This window comes from Salvia splendens, chromosome 8 (genome assembly GCF_004379255.2).
Source record: "Salvia splendens isolate huo1 chromosome 8, SspV2, whole genome shotgun sequence".
NCBI classification, from domain to species: domain Eukaryota; kingdom Viridiplantae; phylum Streptophyta; class Magnoliopsida; order Lamiales; family Lamiaceae; genus Salvia; species Salvia splendens.
This window is the reverse complement of record NC_056039.1, coordinates 10,615,335-10,631,646: the sequence shown is the minus strand read 5'-3', so window position 1 is coordinate 10,631,646 and position 16,312 is coordinate 10,615,335. Positions and strand designations below refer to the sequence as shown.

The window sequence follows — 16,312 nt, the reverse complement described above, 5'->3', positions numbered from 1 at the left end:
AGATTTATTAATTAATACTCCTCTACTTTACTTAATTAATATTCTTTCTTTTACTTTACTCTCTCTTCTTTCTCTTACTTTATTCCCTCCTCTACTTTATTAACTCACTAAACACAACTTTCTTAAATCTCATGCCGAAAAGAAACGCCTCAAATAACGTGGGACGGAGGGAGTATTAGAACTATAAGGTCTACAAGGGAGTACTGTCGTATTTGGTGGATCAAAATAGAAGATTTTTTTAGGGAGGGGCAAAGTCCAAGGCTCGAGCCATAAAATAGGTGAGCGAAACAAGAAGACAAAATTAAAAGAAAATCCCAACTACTCTACTACAAGACCCACCCAACGAACAGACTCACCCACAAAACAAAAAAATAAAGCAAAAGTAAGTCGCAGCACCACACAATTGGAAAGCACCACCAAGCACAACCAGGTAACAAACCAAAAAACAACAGAAGCAAAAGGCTAAGCATCTCAAAAAAACTAGGTATCAACTTGACTTACCTCTTTTGCAGCTCCTTTAAGTCTCCCAACCTTTGGTGTCCCTAAAATCTTTCATTACATGCGCCGGAGAGAATGGAAAGTTCGGGCACACCATGCTTTCACCCCATGCCTAAGCGCCAAAATAGTCATATATCCTCGAACTCCCAGTTAGGCTTGAAAACTTGGAACTAGATCTTATTTCGAATATCCCAAATGGATCATAACGCAAAATAAGTGAACAATGCTGTCTAATTATTCCACCCTATTTTGATTTCTGTAACTAAAATAAAACTGAAATTCGCTCAAAGTAAAAAATCAAAGAATGGAAAAAAAATAAATGAGTATTAAATTTCAATGTAAAATTATCCAATTTCACTGAGATCGATCGACTTATCTTACACAATGACTACTTTAGTGTATGCTATCATTTTGTTATTCCATTTACATACAATGAATCTATGATATCATTGAGTACACGAAAGTAAGCAATAGTATAAATTAACAGGGAATCCATCCATTGAATAGACTCTCTCAACTTTTCTCTCTCTCTCAAGAGAAGCTCTCTTGATATAATTATGTGTATATAAATTTAATTAATTAATTAATTAATTATAGTGTCATCTAATAGGAATAGGTAACTAGAGAATCATCAACCAAAACATATGTGAACCTTATAAGCAGCGAACTACGAACGTACGTGGATAGAGATGCTACATAATAGTGCATCAGCATGCTTTGATATTTAGCCATAATAAATATTGGAGACCAACTAAATGAAGGACCTTCGTCTCTGTACTATTCGAAAAATAAAATAAAATATTCGAATGAGACAATAGTCAATAAAATGTCACAAAATGATAAAGTAGGCTCACATGAATTAACTTCCAAGCTAGGTAGAAGCGAAGGATATATACATGAACCATCACCCAAAATCGAAACGGATAGAAGTTTAAAAGCTCTATCCATAACCAAAAACATACTCAGCCCATGCTCCCATGTCTCTCACAAACTTTACCCTAATAATAATACTAGCAGTATTTTTTTTGTAAAGGGAAACTGAACCTTAGAAAACATATTATATCCACACTGTGACTCCATACCTTGTCTTCAAACATGTTTGTTTTCTTACTATTTACTTACCATTACACAATTTCCGACACGACAAATAAACTATACATAGCATGTACAACTGCAGACAAGAATATTGCAGCTGGGGTATCTCTGTTACCAAATCAAATCATCCGGATATTTAATCTTTGTTACAACATTGTTTCAAGAATATTATATTGTGTGCATCTATATACGATATCAATATATAGATTCTTAGCAACATTTATACTTGATAATGAGTCATATAATTGTACTTGCATGTACCAAATTTACTTGTCTTTAATAACAAATTTATCTAAAGTATAAAGGGGAAAAAAAAGTTTGCACGTATTAATGTACGTGCATCTGCTCCATTAAAGATTCACCAATCCCTAAAATTCATTAATTTTAATTAAATAGACTTTATTAATCACAATTTTGATTTAATTAAGAGAAGACGATAGAGTGTGTTGACAATTGAAACTAAAAAAATACTCTTTCTGTCCCTAAGGCCATCCACAACGCTGTTCCTATACCGTTCCTAAACCGTTCCTTAAACTACTATTTACGGGCCCCACTGTACTTTTTTACTCCATTCCTTAACTAAGGAACGAAACCTGCAACCCTCCGTTCCTTAACCGTTCCTTAAATTACTATTCATTCAATTTCATTTTTTATTTTTATTTCCAACTCAATTCAATTAAAACAAACACACTTTAATAAAAAAACAAACACATTTTATTAAAAAACACACAACATTAAAACAAAGTTACAACTTAAACTTAAAAAAATAAAAAGCACACAATTAAAATCCTAAAAAAATAAAAGTACACAATTTTAATAATTTCATCCGCCAAAGTTTGCCCAAATGTGCTCAATTAGATCCTGTTGGAGTTGGGTGTAGGCGCTAGAGTCGCGTGTCCTTGCACGAATAGATAACCGTTCTTGTATAGACGGATGCGCTCCACTTCGAGGCGGACTACTTGCGGTTGAGCTTCCGGGGGATTCGGGGTCGAACCAATTTCCCGCCTCGGGTCCTTCGTCTTGGACAATCATGTTGTGCAAGATTATGCACGTATACATGATGTCGACCATGTTCTCCATGAACCACGTACGAGCCGGGGCTTTGATGATGTTGAAGCGCGCTTGGAGAACCCCGAACGCCCTCTCCACATCCTTGCGAGCGGCCTCCTGCTTCTGCGCAAAAAGAGCCTGCTTTGGGTTCGCAGACCCACTGGACGTCTTCACGAAGGTAGGCCACTTCGGGTAGATGCCATCGGCGAGATAGTACCCCATTTTATAAAGCCGGTTGTTGGCGACGAAGTTGATGGCCGGCGCTTTACCATCCAAAACTTCGGTCAAGAGGTCGGACTGGTGGAGCACGTTTACGTCGTTGTTCGACCCGGGAACCCCGAAGTACGCGTGCCAGATCCAAAGGCAGTAGACAGTAGTCGGCAACGACCTCGAGTATAACGGTTGGGTGGGTGCCTTTGTGGGCGCTCGTGTAGGACCCCTTCCACGCCACCGGGCAATTATTCCATTGCCAGTGCATGCAATCGACGCTGCCGAGCATCCCGGGGAATCCGTGCACTGTTTCGTGAAGGTCGAGCAGGAACTGACAATCGGTCGTGCTTGACCTCCGGAGAAATTCGTCGGTGAAGGCTGCCCGGACGCCTTTGCAGAATTTGAGCAAGCACATTCGCCCAGTGCTGTCTCTGATGTGGAGGTATTCGTCGAACATGTCGGCCGTTTGTCCAGTCGCAAGCTGGCGGATTGCTGCAGTACATTTCTGCAGCGTCGTGTGGCTGGGACGGCCGACCGCGTCGAACCCTTCCTGGAAGAACTCTTCCCGGGCTGCCAAAGTATTGGCGTAACGGTTTCCCCATGCGGAAACGGCGACGGAAGTACGTATCTCCCCAAACCGGGTTATCGCAGAAGTAGTCGCGTACTAACCTTGCGGCGGCTTCCTCCCGGTTACGATGGATGTACGTACGGGAGCGTCGTTGGGGCGGCGCGGCTTCTTCCTCCTCCCGTCGTCGATCTTCTTCAAGTGATTGTTCCAATATTTGACGCATTTGTTCAAAAGGATCTATTAGTTTGATTAAATTTGGGAGAAGAAAAACAGAGTTGATTTGAGATGAAAATTGGGGTGAAAATTGAGAGGATTTGAGAGGAATAGATGTGTGTTTGTGAGTGAAATGAGTATGAAATAGGAGTATTTATAGAGTAAATAAATTAAAAATAAATAAATAAATAAATAAATAAATAACGGCAAAAAAAAAACGGTAACAATACCGTTGCAAAATTATTTTTTTTTTATTAAATTCGATTTTTTTAAAAAAAAATGAATTATTGTGTCACCGTGACGACGCCCACTCGCGGGGCAGCGAGTGGGCGTCACGCATCGAATGGGAGGCCGCCTCGTCGCTTCGGCGCGTGGCGGCACAGACCGTGCCGCGTCTCGTGCCGACGGCACCCGGGACGGCATGGGAACGGAACCGCGACGAAACGCAGCGCCGTAACGCGTTCCGCTACGGTTTCGTTCCGAAGGAACGAAACGCGGAATGCCCGCGGCCAGCGTTGCGGGTGCTCTAATAATTTGTCACAATTTGATCCGCCATGAGTTTTAAGAAATGTAATAGAAACTAGATTTAAAAAGATAGTGAAATGTGAGTCTTACTTTTATATAATTATATGTTTTATAATAAAATGCGAGTGTGGATGAGTTAGAGGAATGTGGGGTACACTACAAAAAATAGTCTAACCGAAAGGTAACAAATTTTTAGAGACATGACAAAAATAGAAATAAGTGACAAAGAGATGGAGGGAATATATAAGTCTCATAAGCCACTCCTCCTATCACCAATTAAGCTTAAGCTTAGTACAAATGTGAGGAACAAGTAACTATTCTTTTCTTTAATATAGTATGTAAGCACACGTGTAAATAATTAGTAGTATACAAATTAGGATTTTCTCAAGGTGTTATTTTTCGTAGGATATAGATTAATGTTTTAGAGAAAGCCAGTTAATTTGGCATTTGATGAGATAAATTTATTGATAAACGGAAACGGCCTCTTAAAATACTCGTACTATAATGTTTTAATATTTAATTTGGCATAACTACGGAATCATGAATCCGGATTATTTATATTAATATCGTGATTACGAAGAATACGTGTTGATCTACGTGTTCGCCAAATAAAGAAATATGGGTGAAAACAATAATGTCGCCTACATTAATTAATTAATTTTCCAGGCTTTTCTTTTAATTTTTGAAGATATTCCGTAGACGTTGATAGTACAATTAATAATGTTTTAAGCCAGTTGAATACATGGCTTCTCATTGATAATCCACAAATTAACAAATAGATACCTCCAAAATTTTCTTCAAATTCCACTTTAGTTGGGACATGATAGTGCATTTGTCTTTTTCTATCCTCCTCTACACTGTTAGAGAAGGTTGCAGGGAGCAAACTGGAGTTGCTTGTAATGCTGAGCTGAATGAAGATGATCCAAGTCAGTGCCATGTGAGCAAGCTTGGAGCACGAGATAGAGTCAAGATTGCACCACTGCCAGCTGGTGAAGATCATAGAGATGTTGTGGTCTTGCCCAACAAAAGTGAGGACCACAAGTGTACTTGGAGAGACATAGTTGTTAAAGCATTGATGAAGAAGAAATCTTAGTGATTCTGTTATGATTAGTGTCTGTAATCGGTTTGTACAAGATTAGTGAAGTGTTCTAGATCCTTCCTAGTCTGGATATAAATTCAGTTTGTATGTTACATTATCATCCATCAAGGAAACAGTAAAATTATCAGATTGCAGAGATTATTTGTTCTACTTTCTTCTTCTTATGCCTTTGCTTGATTGTTTTCATGGTATCAGAGCAGGATCTTAGTGATCCTGTCTCTCCTACCTTCTGATCCTTTACTTTTATCTTCAAAATGGCAGAATCAAACGATTCCAATGTCGCTTCTATTCCCTTATCAGCATTGCCTCTTTTCTCTCAACTTCCTCCCATTTCAGTGAAGCTAACTGATGGGAATTTTTTGATTTGGCAGCAACAAGTAGATGTTGTTGTGTATGGATACGGGCTTGAGTCATTTCTCACTGGAGAAGCCAGCCCACCACCACAAATGATTGTTGATCCAGCTGCAGGATCTCTGGTGATTAATCCAGCATTCATTGCTTGGCAGGGGCAAGCCAGGAGAGTTGCAGGATGCTGCTCTCTTCACTGTCTGAGGGAGCTCCCGCTCAACTGCAAAAGTTATGCAATACCGGCAGCAGATGCAAAGTCTCAGAAAGGAAGCACTCTCAATTAGTGAATATCTTGGTAAAATGAGGAACTATTTTGACCTTCTCAGTTCAGTTGGTTGCAGGGTCTCTGATGGAGAGCAGATTCTACACATTCTTGGAGGCTTGGGTCAGGAATATGATCCAGCTGTATGTGTTGTCACCTCCAGATCTGAACCTTGGGCGATTGGTGATGTATCCTCATTTCTTCTCAGCTTTGAGTCCAGAATGGAGACAACAAGAGCAAACTCTTCCAGCACTGAGGGATCTTAACCCTCACTCCACTTGGTGCATCAACAGTCAGGGCCAAAGAAAGATCTACAATCCTACAACAACAAGTTTGACACAGGTGGAGGAAGAGGTGGATCTAGGAATCAAAGAGGAGGTAGATGTGGCAGAGGATTTGGAAGGGGAGGCAATAAAATCATATGTCAACTGTGTGAGAAACCAGGGCACTCAGCTGCTAAGTGCTGGCACATATTTGAGCAAAACTACACTCCCCCACAAGTGCAATTCAGAGCAAATCAGCCCCAGCAGCAGCAGAACTACTACAATCCTTCTGCTCACATTGTCCAGTCAGTGCCAAGATCTCCTACAACCAACTTCTCAGCAGCAAATCCCTCTGAGTTTGGATATGATTATGCTGCTTCCTCCAGTTGGTATCTGGATTCTGGAGCTACTCATCATGTCTCCAATGATCTTGGAAATCTGAACAGAAGCTCATAATATACAGGAGGTAAAAGCTTGGTTCTTGGTAATGGTCAGTCTGTTCCTATTGCAAATATTGGTGAATCTGTGGTTAATTCTCATTCCTCTACTTTTTCTAGAAAGCTTCATCTTAAGAATCTTCTCCATGTTCCTAACATTACCAAAAATCTTCTTGGTGTATCACAGTTTGCTAAGGATAATTCAGTTTTCTTTGAATTTCATCCAACCTTTTGTTTTGTTAAGGACCTGTGCACCAAGGAAATCGTGCTCAAGGGAGCACTTGAGAAGGGCCTCTACCATTTCCTAGTTGATCATTCCCAATTAAGAGAAACAATAGCTCCAATCTTCCCATTTCCAGCCAAGAAGTTCCAGCAGTCCATTCCCTCAGTCTGCATGATTCACCTTCTGATTCACCTTCTAGCAGTAGTTCAAGCTCACCTTCTAGTCTTGATCTTGCTTTGTGGCACAATAGACTAGGACATCCTACTCTAGATGTTGTGAAAAGTACTTTGAATAGTTGTAATATTCCATTTGTTTCAATGAATGATCAGGCACTTTGTCATCCTTGTTCCATTTCCAAAGCACAGAGATTGCCTTATTCTTTATCAAATTCAGTTTATGATCATCCTTTAGAACTCATTCATAGTGACTTGTGGGGACCTTCTCCTGTTATTTCCAGAAATGGTTTTGCCTATTATGTGTCCTTCATTGATCATTTCTCAAGATTCACTTGGATTTATCTTTTGAAAAATAAGAGTGATGTTTCTTCTATTTTTAAATAGTTCAAATCAATGAGTGAAAATCATTTTGGCTCAAAAATTAAAACTTTGCAATCTGATTAGGGAGGTGAGTTTCAAGGTCTAACTAGCTTCCTTAAGGATTGTGGAATATCTCATAGAATCTCATGCCCTTATACACCACAGCAGAATGGCTTGGCTGAGAGAAAACATAGGCATATTGTAGAAACTAGTCTTGATCTTTTAGCTCAGGCTTCACTCGCTCAACACTTCTGGGATAATGCTTTCCTCACTGCAGTCTACCTGATAAATCGAATGCCCTCTAAAACCATCAAAAATATCCCACCCTATGAGAAAGTGCATTCTCATAAACCTGATTATTCTTCTCTAAGAGTCTTTGGATGCTTGTGTTATCCCTTCATTAGACCCTATAACAAGCATAAGCTGCAATTCAGATCAGTTAGAGTTACTTTCTTAGGGTACAGTTCATCTCATAAAGGGTTCAAGGCATTACTTCCTGATGGGAAAGTTATTGTCACAAGAGACATAAAATTTATGAGTCTTCTTTCCCTTTCAAATTTCTTCCTTCTGCCTCTGACCCTCATCCTCATCCTGTCACTTTTATTCAACTTAGTTCCCCTACTCTATCTGTCCCTTTTCAGAATTATCAACCTCCATCTCTTCCATCTGACCAATCTTCATCTGCACAACAGTTAGACTCTGATCCTCCTTCTCCAGCTTCTGATGCTCATCAATTTTCCCAATCTTCTCACTCAAGTTCTTCTGATTCTCCAGCTGTTCCATCTGCTGCAGATACTTCTACCACATATACTTCTTCTTCTACTCACTCTACTCAGCCTACTCATCACATGACCACCAGATCTAAAGCTGGAGTTTTTAAGCCAAAATTATTTTCCTTAACCATTTCTTAATCACAGATTCCCAAATCTGCATTAGTGGCTCTGCTAATACCAATTTGGAAGGCTGTTATGTTGGCAGAATTCTTAGCAATTCTCAGAAACAAAACTTGGATTTTGACCACTTTACCTCCTGGTAAAAATTTGATAGGTTGCACTTGGATCTTTAAGCTCAAGTTTCATCTATCTGGTGCTATTGCTCGGCAAAAGCTAGGTTAGTTGCTCAAGGGTTCTCTCAACAACCAGGTTTTGACTTCAATGAAACATTTAGCCCAGTAGTTAAACCTGCTACCATCAGACTGATCCCCAGTTTGGCTGTTAGTCTCGGTTGGTCTATCACTCACTTGGATGTGAACAATGCCTTCTTGAATGGTGATCTAGAGGAAGATATTTATATGAGACAACCTATTGGTTTTGAGCAAGGGGGTCCACGCCTGGTCTGTAAATTTAAAAAGGCCATATATGGACTAAAGCAGGCTTCAAGAGCCTGGTTCTACACTGTTCATTCTGTTCTCCTTTCTCTTGGCTTTTCTCAATCCAAGGCTGATGCCTCCATGTTTTTCAGACAGAGAGGGGATGAAGTTGTGTATTTGTTTATCTATGTTGATGATATTCTCATCACTGGAAATTGTTCTTCTTCTATCCAGAAAGTGACCTCCAAACTGAATTCCCATTTTTCTTTAAAAGATCTTGAGGAGGTGAGCTTGTTTCTTGGAGTTAAGTAATCAAAACTGATCAAAATGGTCTCCATTTGTGTCAAGTCAAACTACATCAAAGATCTTCTAAAGAAGACAAATATGATAGGAGCAAAGGGCTGTCCAACCCCAATGGTGTCCAGTTGTGAACTTAGAAAGAACATTGGTGAGCCTTTTTCTGATCTTAAACTGTTCAGAAGCATGGTGGGAGCACTCCAATATGCAACTATCACAAGGCCTGACATTAATTTTGCAGTGAACAAAGTCAGCCAATATATGGCATCACCTTTGGATCCACGTTGGAAGACAGTTAAAAGGATTTTGAGATATCTATCTGGCACATTAGATCATGGAATTCAAATCCACAAATCAAATGGTGTGATTTCAGCCTTCTCAGACTCTGATTGGGCTGCTGACTTGGATTATAGAAGGTCCATCAGTGGCATCTGTACATACTATGGCAGAAACTTGATTTCATGGTGTGTAAAGAAGCAAGGTGTAGTTGCTAGGTCCAGCACTGAGGCTGAGTACAGAAGTTTAGCACTGGCAGCTTCAGAGATTGCTTGGTTGAACTCCTTTCTTGGTGAATAAAAGATCAAGAGAAATGCTAGTCCAGTGATTTGGGTGGATAACTTAAGTGCTATTGCTTTTGCTTCAAATCCGGTTATGCATGCAAGAACCAAACATATAGAGCTGGATATTCATTTTATTAGAGACAAAGTTCTTGGAAAAGAAATAGAACTAAGGCATGTACCAACAACTGATCAAATAGCTGATATATTCACAAAGCCTCTGAGTAAACAATCCTTTGTGAAGCTCAGGGAAAGACTATAAGTAGTATCCTTAGCCTCACTCGGATTGAGGAGGTGTGTTAGAGAAGGCTGCAGTGAGCAAACTGGAGTTGCTTGCAATGCTGAGCTGAATGAAGATGATCCAAGTCACTGCCGTGTGAGAATGCTTAGAGCACGAGATAGAGTCAAGATTGCACCACTGCCAGCTGGTGAAGATCAGAGAGATGCTGTGGTCTTGCCCAACAAAAGTGGAGACCACAAGTGTACTTGGAGAGACATAGTTGTTAAAGCACTGATGAAGAAGAAAGCTTAGTGATTATGTTATGATTAGTGTCTGTAATCGGTTTGTACAAGATTAGTGAAGTGTTCTAGATCCTTCATAGTCTGGATATAAATTCAGTTTGTATGTTACATTATCATCCATCAATGAAACAGTAAAATTATCTGATTGCAGAGATTATCAAATGTCTTGTTCTACTTTCTTCTTCATGTCTTTGCTTGATTGTTTTCGCACACTATATATAACATTGTAGTAGTAGTAGTTTAATTTGTACTTGTACCCCTCCAATAAATTTATTATTCTACCATAAATATAATATTAAAGGAAATGGTTGTCTGGTCTGCTGAAAATGCTACTAACGCTTATCTCAGAGCAATTAAAATGGTGAGCATAAACATTCCTATAATTAAAATCTTGTTTATTTAAGAATTCAATTGTTAATGAAAATGGTAATGCAGGGAGAGAGAAGCAAGGAGCCAGACACGGCGGAGTTCATCTCCGCCCTGGTGGCCGGGACCAGCGCTCGCCTCATGGTGGTTGCATGCTCGGGCGCCGTCGACTGCACCACCTTAGCCCTCGTGGCTGCGGCCTACCAAACAAGGGGCCAGGTGGTGTGCATTGTCCGTGGCGCCAGTGAGCTGCAACAGTCGAGGCGATCGCTGGGAGAGAGCGGCGCGGACGTGAAGTTCGTTGTGGGGAGTGTGGAGTTTCTATTGGCGGGTGAGTATAGAGAAGCGGACTGCGTCGTAGTGGATTGCAGGATCAGAAACTGCCAGAGGATTCTAGAAAGTGCGAGAAGCGAGGCGATGGTTTTGGGGTATAATGCTTTGTGCAGAGGCTTGGAGTTTGATAATGATGCGCATTTGCTACCAATAGGGGAAGGGCTGCTCGTGAGGAAGGCGGCGACGCCGCCTCGTCGCCGGACGGGGAAGGGCGCCCGGTGGGTTGTGACGGTCGATAAGTTCACTGGTGAAGAGCATGTTTTTAGGGTTAGGAGTAAGCCCAAATTTTTGTAATCCTTGTAAGTAATTAAGTTTTTTATATATATATATATATATATAAAGAAGATCCTAATAGTAAATATGGAGTACTAGATATTATTTATTGCAATTTATCGAGGATGTAATGTTGAATTTTGCTACTATTAATTTGAATTATTCAGTGTAAGAAACTGATTCTGCAAATTGAGAATCAATATTCATTTTAATTTGTTACTCAATCATCACTACCAGTTACCACTAATTATTTTCTAACGTAAGTGACATTAAATTAAAAAATTATATACTACCTTAATTAGTTACATTAAAGTCTTAATAATAAGTGCATGATTCAAATAGAACATAGAAACTTAAAATTAAAGAAAAAGATACTGTATGAAAAATAAGAGTGATACACAGTGAATATAAAAACTGGAGTACTGGACTATAAAATTTGAAGTCTGAACGGCATTTAGTGACCGATTAACGACCATCTAAACCAAAATAAAATTTCTGTTGCTAGATCTATGGGCCCGTGGTGAAACAAATCTATTACTTCGTTCGTTTCCTAAAAATAGAAACTTTTTTCTTTTTTACTTCAGTATTCTAAAAATATAAACTTTTTATTTTAGAAAATGAATCCTTCGGTCTATTAACACTAATTAAACTACTATTTCTCTTCTTCTTTCTTACTTTTTTATTTTTCTTTCCATCTCTCTTACTTAACCTATTTTTCATTAAAATTCGTGTTAATTTCAAAGTTTCTATTTTATAAAAGAAGAGAGAGTATTATCTCTAGTGTTTCACTTATTTTATTTACAAATTACAACTAACGACGATGTGTAAGTATTTTCTTTATTATTTTCCTAAACTGTTGCTACTGTGTTTTAGTTAAAAAGTAAGACATCTATTGGCTATTGGTGACGGCGGATAGGATTGATTATATGCGATTGAAAATTTAAGATTCACATAGCATCTAACTTTTTGGCTCTGTTAATAATTAATCATTAGGAGTCATTCCATTATTTTATAGGAAAATATTTAATTTGGTGTAGTGTGTATGGATAAAGTAATAAATTTAATAGTGATATACAAATGGGCTAAAATAATCGGGACAGAGGATATTCTGAAATGTAACTTCAGAAGTCAGAAGAATTAAAATTAAATGAATCAGTAAATTTGATAGGATGAAAAATATGGTGACCAAAACCAAAATAAGCCCCATGTAGCAGTCAAGGACGAGTTATGCAAGCCGAGTAACTGAGTAAGGATGAATGTTATGACTACTAAATCAAATTCATATATTTGTACCTCCCATTCCAAAGAACTCTTCAAATCAATTATATGAGAATTAAATATGGCTAATCCAACATTTTAATAAAATACTCTAGAGGACACGTCTGTAATTCTAAAATATTGATAATTAGGATATTCTAATTATAATCATATTTCTCAATTCATGATTAGACTTTAACTAACTACTAGTACTTGTTAATTAATTAGGATTTGGTTGGGTCCACCATGGAGAGCTGTTGTTTAAAGATAAATAATGAACGGATTAATATTTCAAACAAATCTTTTCTTAATCTGAAGCTTCCGGATCTAATCAGGCTACCAGTTTGAATAAAGAAGATGGGCCTCTTAATATCAACTTAGCTGGCATAGGTAATTACCAATTAATCTAAACTTTATCTTTTATGACCTCAATTTGAATTTATTTTTAAAATAGACCCAATTTGGCTAAATTATAAAACTATGGTCTATGTCAAAAATCAAACTAACATAACATGTAAAATATTTTTCTCGGGATAAAACTAAAGAATTAAAAAGAGTACGAACTTAATTATAAAGGTTATATATTTTAATTGTATATTTTTTTACAATAATAGAAGTATTTACATAGAAACATTTTTTTCTTACTCTGCCATAATTATAATTAATTACACTTTTACTTATTTAATTCATTCCTCTTTCTTAGTCAGAAGATATATTAAAATGAACTTCATTTTTAGTCCATGAAAAATTAGGTTTGCACTTTTGGATTTGGATAAGAAATTTTTGAAAGTGGAAAATTGCATAATAAAAAACCTACAAAATACAACAATCAATTTAGAAAAATAGTAGTACAAATTATCAAAATAAAAAATACTCCATATTAGGAATGTCATGTGGGATGCAACCATTGTAGGCCTCGTCCGCGTGCTTATGCACTCATAAGCGTGTAATCGGGTCGGGCTTATAGCCATTATAGTGCTTAATGCAGCCACTGAGCACACGGGCTCTGATGCTCTAAGTAAATGATCTTCAAACTCTTGATGTGTAGACACTTGCAATGCCCATATTTTGAAAGATTCTTTTGCTTAAACACTAGATCTGATGCATCACCTACCTTCATGCATATTTCCATCGAAGCTGGCCCACTAGCAACCAATCTAAAAAAACTGAAATGAAGTCCAATTAATAGTGGCGTGGGCAGAGGCATGCCATTTCAAATCTCTGCACCTCTCAGCAAACTGCTCCCCCCTTGCCTTTGGTTAACTCCCCCATTGTGATTTGATATCTTGTTTTTTTTTACCCTTTGATCGACAGATGTTTAGACAGCAACGAGGCATGCCTCTTTGTGCTTGTGTCTGAGGTTGGAAAATGGAAACAACTTGATCTCATCTACATCTCTGTATTCCTGTCCGGGGACAGTGCCATCCCTTCTCACCCTGACACATTTACAAACATTATTCAAATCAAACTCTCAAATGTAGTAATACCACCATTTAATTAACTGCCTCAAATATGTGGAAACAGCCTTTTTGTTACTAGTGTTTAGGCCATCCACAACGCTGTTCCTATACCGTTCCTATACCGTTCCTTAAACCACTATTTGAGGGCCCCACTGTACTTTTTTACTCCATTCCTTAACTAAGGAACGGAACCTGCAACCCTCCGTTCCTTAACCGTTCCTTAACCGTTCCTTAAATTACTATTCATTCTATTTCAATTTTTATTTTTATTTCCAACTAAATTAAATTAAATAAACACACTTTATTAAAAAACAAACATACTTTATTAAAAAACAAACATACTTTATTAAAAAACACACAATATTAAAAAAAATTACAACTTAAACTTAAAAAAATTAAAAAAAACACACAATTCAAATCCTAAAAAAATAAAAAACACACAATAAAAAACACACAATTAAACGTGGGAAAATAAAAAAACTACTCCGCCGGCGAATCATCCTCCGGAGGCGGTCGAGGTTTAGGGGGAGGGGGAAGACCAAGTAGTCCTGCCATATGCACAATTCCGTTCCACCAGGCCGTGTATTGGGCGTACGAGAAGCGGGAAGTGTCCGCCATTGTGGCGGTTATGTACGCCACCATAAGTGTGTTCGAGCCTCCTTGTGAGCCCGATCCCGAGGCCGACTGGCTTGATTCTCCTCGGCCCTTCCTCGCTCTAGCCGCTTTCGCCGCCTTCGTCCCTTGCGGACGACGGCGCCCACGGCTAGATCCCTCGTACTCGGCGGCCGTAACCCCAACCTCCTGCGTGCCACGATCACTGGGCGCATCGGTGTCACCAGACGAGTACTGGCCGCTCGTCGTGTGCTTCGTCCGCTTTGAGGTTGATCCCGAGCTGGAGCGGACACCACCGGCCCACCTTTCCTCGTCCTTGACGAGCTGCCAAATATCAACATATTTGAACTGTACACCGGTGTCCTGGTGGAAGGCGCGCAAAGCCGCCCTCAGTATGTCGGCGCCCGAAGCTCCGCTTTGGTAGTGCGCCGCTTCGGTGGAGTAGATCCCGCAGAATTTTTTGACCTGTAAATCGACTCGGCCAAAGTGAGCACGAAGCATTGTATATTTGCGCTTCCGGGCCCCTTTCGGCTTAGTCTCGTGGTAGACATCACGGACCTTTTCCCAGAAGCACTTGGCGGCTTGTTGGTTGCCGACGATGGGATCATATGAGACGGTGAGCCAGGCGGTGTACACCGCCTTTGTTTCTTCGTTGGTGTAGGGATGCCGGCCCAGATCCTCCGGCTCCTCCTCCTCATCCTCCTCGGGTGCCTCAGACGCAGCCCTGTAGCTTCCACCGCCTCGGCCTCCTCCCTGAGTGGGTTCAACGGGGATATCCTCCCGAATCTGGGACAAACCCTGGGAAAGCTGCGAGCCTCGAGCGTAGGCATCCACATCGAAAGTGGGTGGTTGGTACCCACCCGGCGTCGCCGACCCCTGCGTGCCCGGCGTCGATGACCCAGAACCACCAAGTGTGTTGTACATGGTCTCCCAATCGCCGAACGCGTTGAGATCCCACCCTCCGGCGCCGCCACCACCGTAATTGCCGTCGCCGGACATTTTTTGAAGAGATAGAATATGAAAATTGGAGAGAAATTGATGTTGATGTAGGAAGAATAGATGTGTAGTTGTGTATAAAATGAATGAATTAGGTGTATTTATAGAATAAGAAAATAAAAATAAAAATTAAAAAAATTAAGAAAAAGTTAAAAAAAACGGTAATGTTACCGTTTAAAAAAAAAAATTTTTAAAAAATTCGATGTTTATAAAAAAAAAATAATTATTGCGTCATTGCTGACGTGTCCCACTCGCGGGCCGGCGAGTGGGAAGCACGCACGCACGCACGGGGATCGGCCACGTCGCCCAGGCGCGTGGCGGCTTGTTCCGTGCCGCGTTACGTGCCGTCGGCACCCGGCACGGAATGGGAACGGGACGGGAGCGGAATGCAGCGCCGCAACGCGTTCCGCGGCGAAACCGTTCCTGCGGAACGCCGGCGGCACGCGTTGCGGGTGCTCTTAGCACATAGTTTCCAGCTCTTAATTAAGTTGACTTCGTTGTTGTCTAGGTTTCAGTTGTCCCTCTCACCTACAACATTACAGCTAATATGCATAATTTTCAACGTGAATTTGGATTAAGATATTGATTAATTATATATATATATATATAGGGTCTTGTTAGGTTGATATTTTTTAGCTTAATTGAGAATTGAGATGCATTTTCAGCCACTCATTTTAAAATGTCAACTACAAGTAGATTATGTCAACTAAGGGGTATTATCGTCATTTCATTTCAATAGCCAGAATATCAAATGTCAACAACTCGTATTAAAATGTCAACAACTAAAAAAAATTTAATTTTTTTAATTTTTTTAATTTTTTTTAATTTTTTTTAATTTTTTTTAAATTTTTTTAAAATTTTCGCGCGATGTCAACTACTGAGACATTATGTCAACTACGATGTGTAGTCTGCACATCAAATGTCAATAGCTCTGCACATCAAATGTCAACAGCTTATAATTGACATTATATATGTGTAGTTGACATGAATTGTATATGTAGTT

General features: G+C 39.5%; 1 protein-coding gene across 1 annotated transcript; it reads left to right on the top strand.

Annotated features, from left to right (window-relative positions):
• Positions 1 to 10,316: 10,316 nt before the first annotated feature.
• Positions 10,317 to 11,005, top strand: LOC121745724. The gene is made up of 2 exons (XM_042139694.1): positions 10,317 to 10,373; positions 10,448 to 11,005. The coding sequence occupies exons 1-2, from the start codon at positions 10,317 to 10,319 to the stop codon at positions 11,003 to 11,005; spliced, it is 615 nt and encodes a 204-aa protein (XP_041995628.1).
• Positions 11,006 to 16,312: the final 5,307 nt, after the last annotated feature.

Excerpts from the sequence above, each read along its gene's own strand:
- LOC121745724 (XM_042139694.1), top strand. The coding sequence starts at position 10,317 with ATGGTTGTCTGGTCTGCTGAAAATGCTACTAACGCTTATCTCAGAGCA. Across the intron at positions 10,374-10,447 it reads ATCTCAGAGCAATTAAAATG|GGAGAGAGAAGCAAGGAGCC; the intron begins GTGAGCATAAAC and ends ATGGTAATGCAG.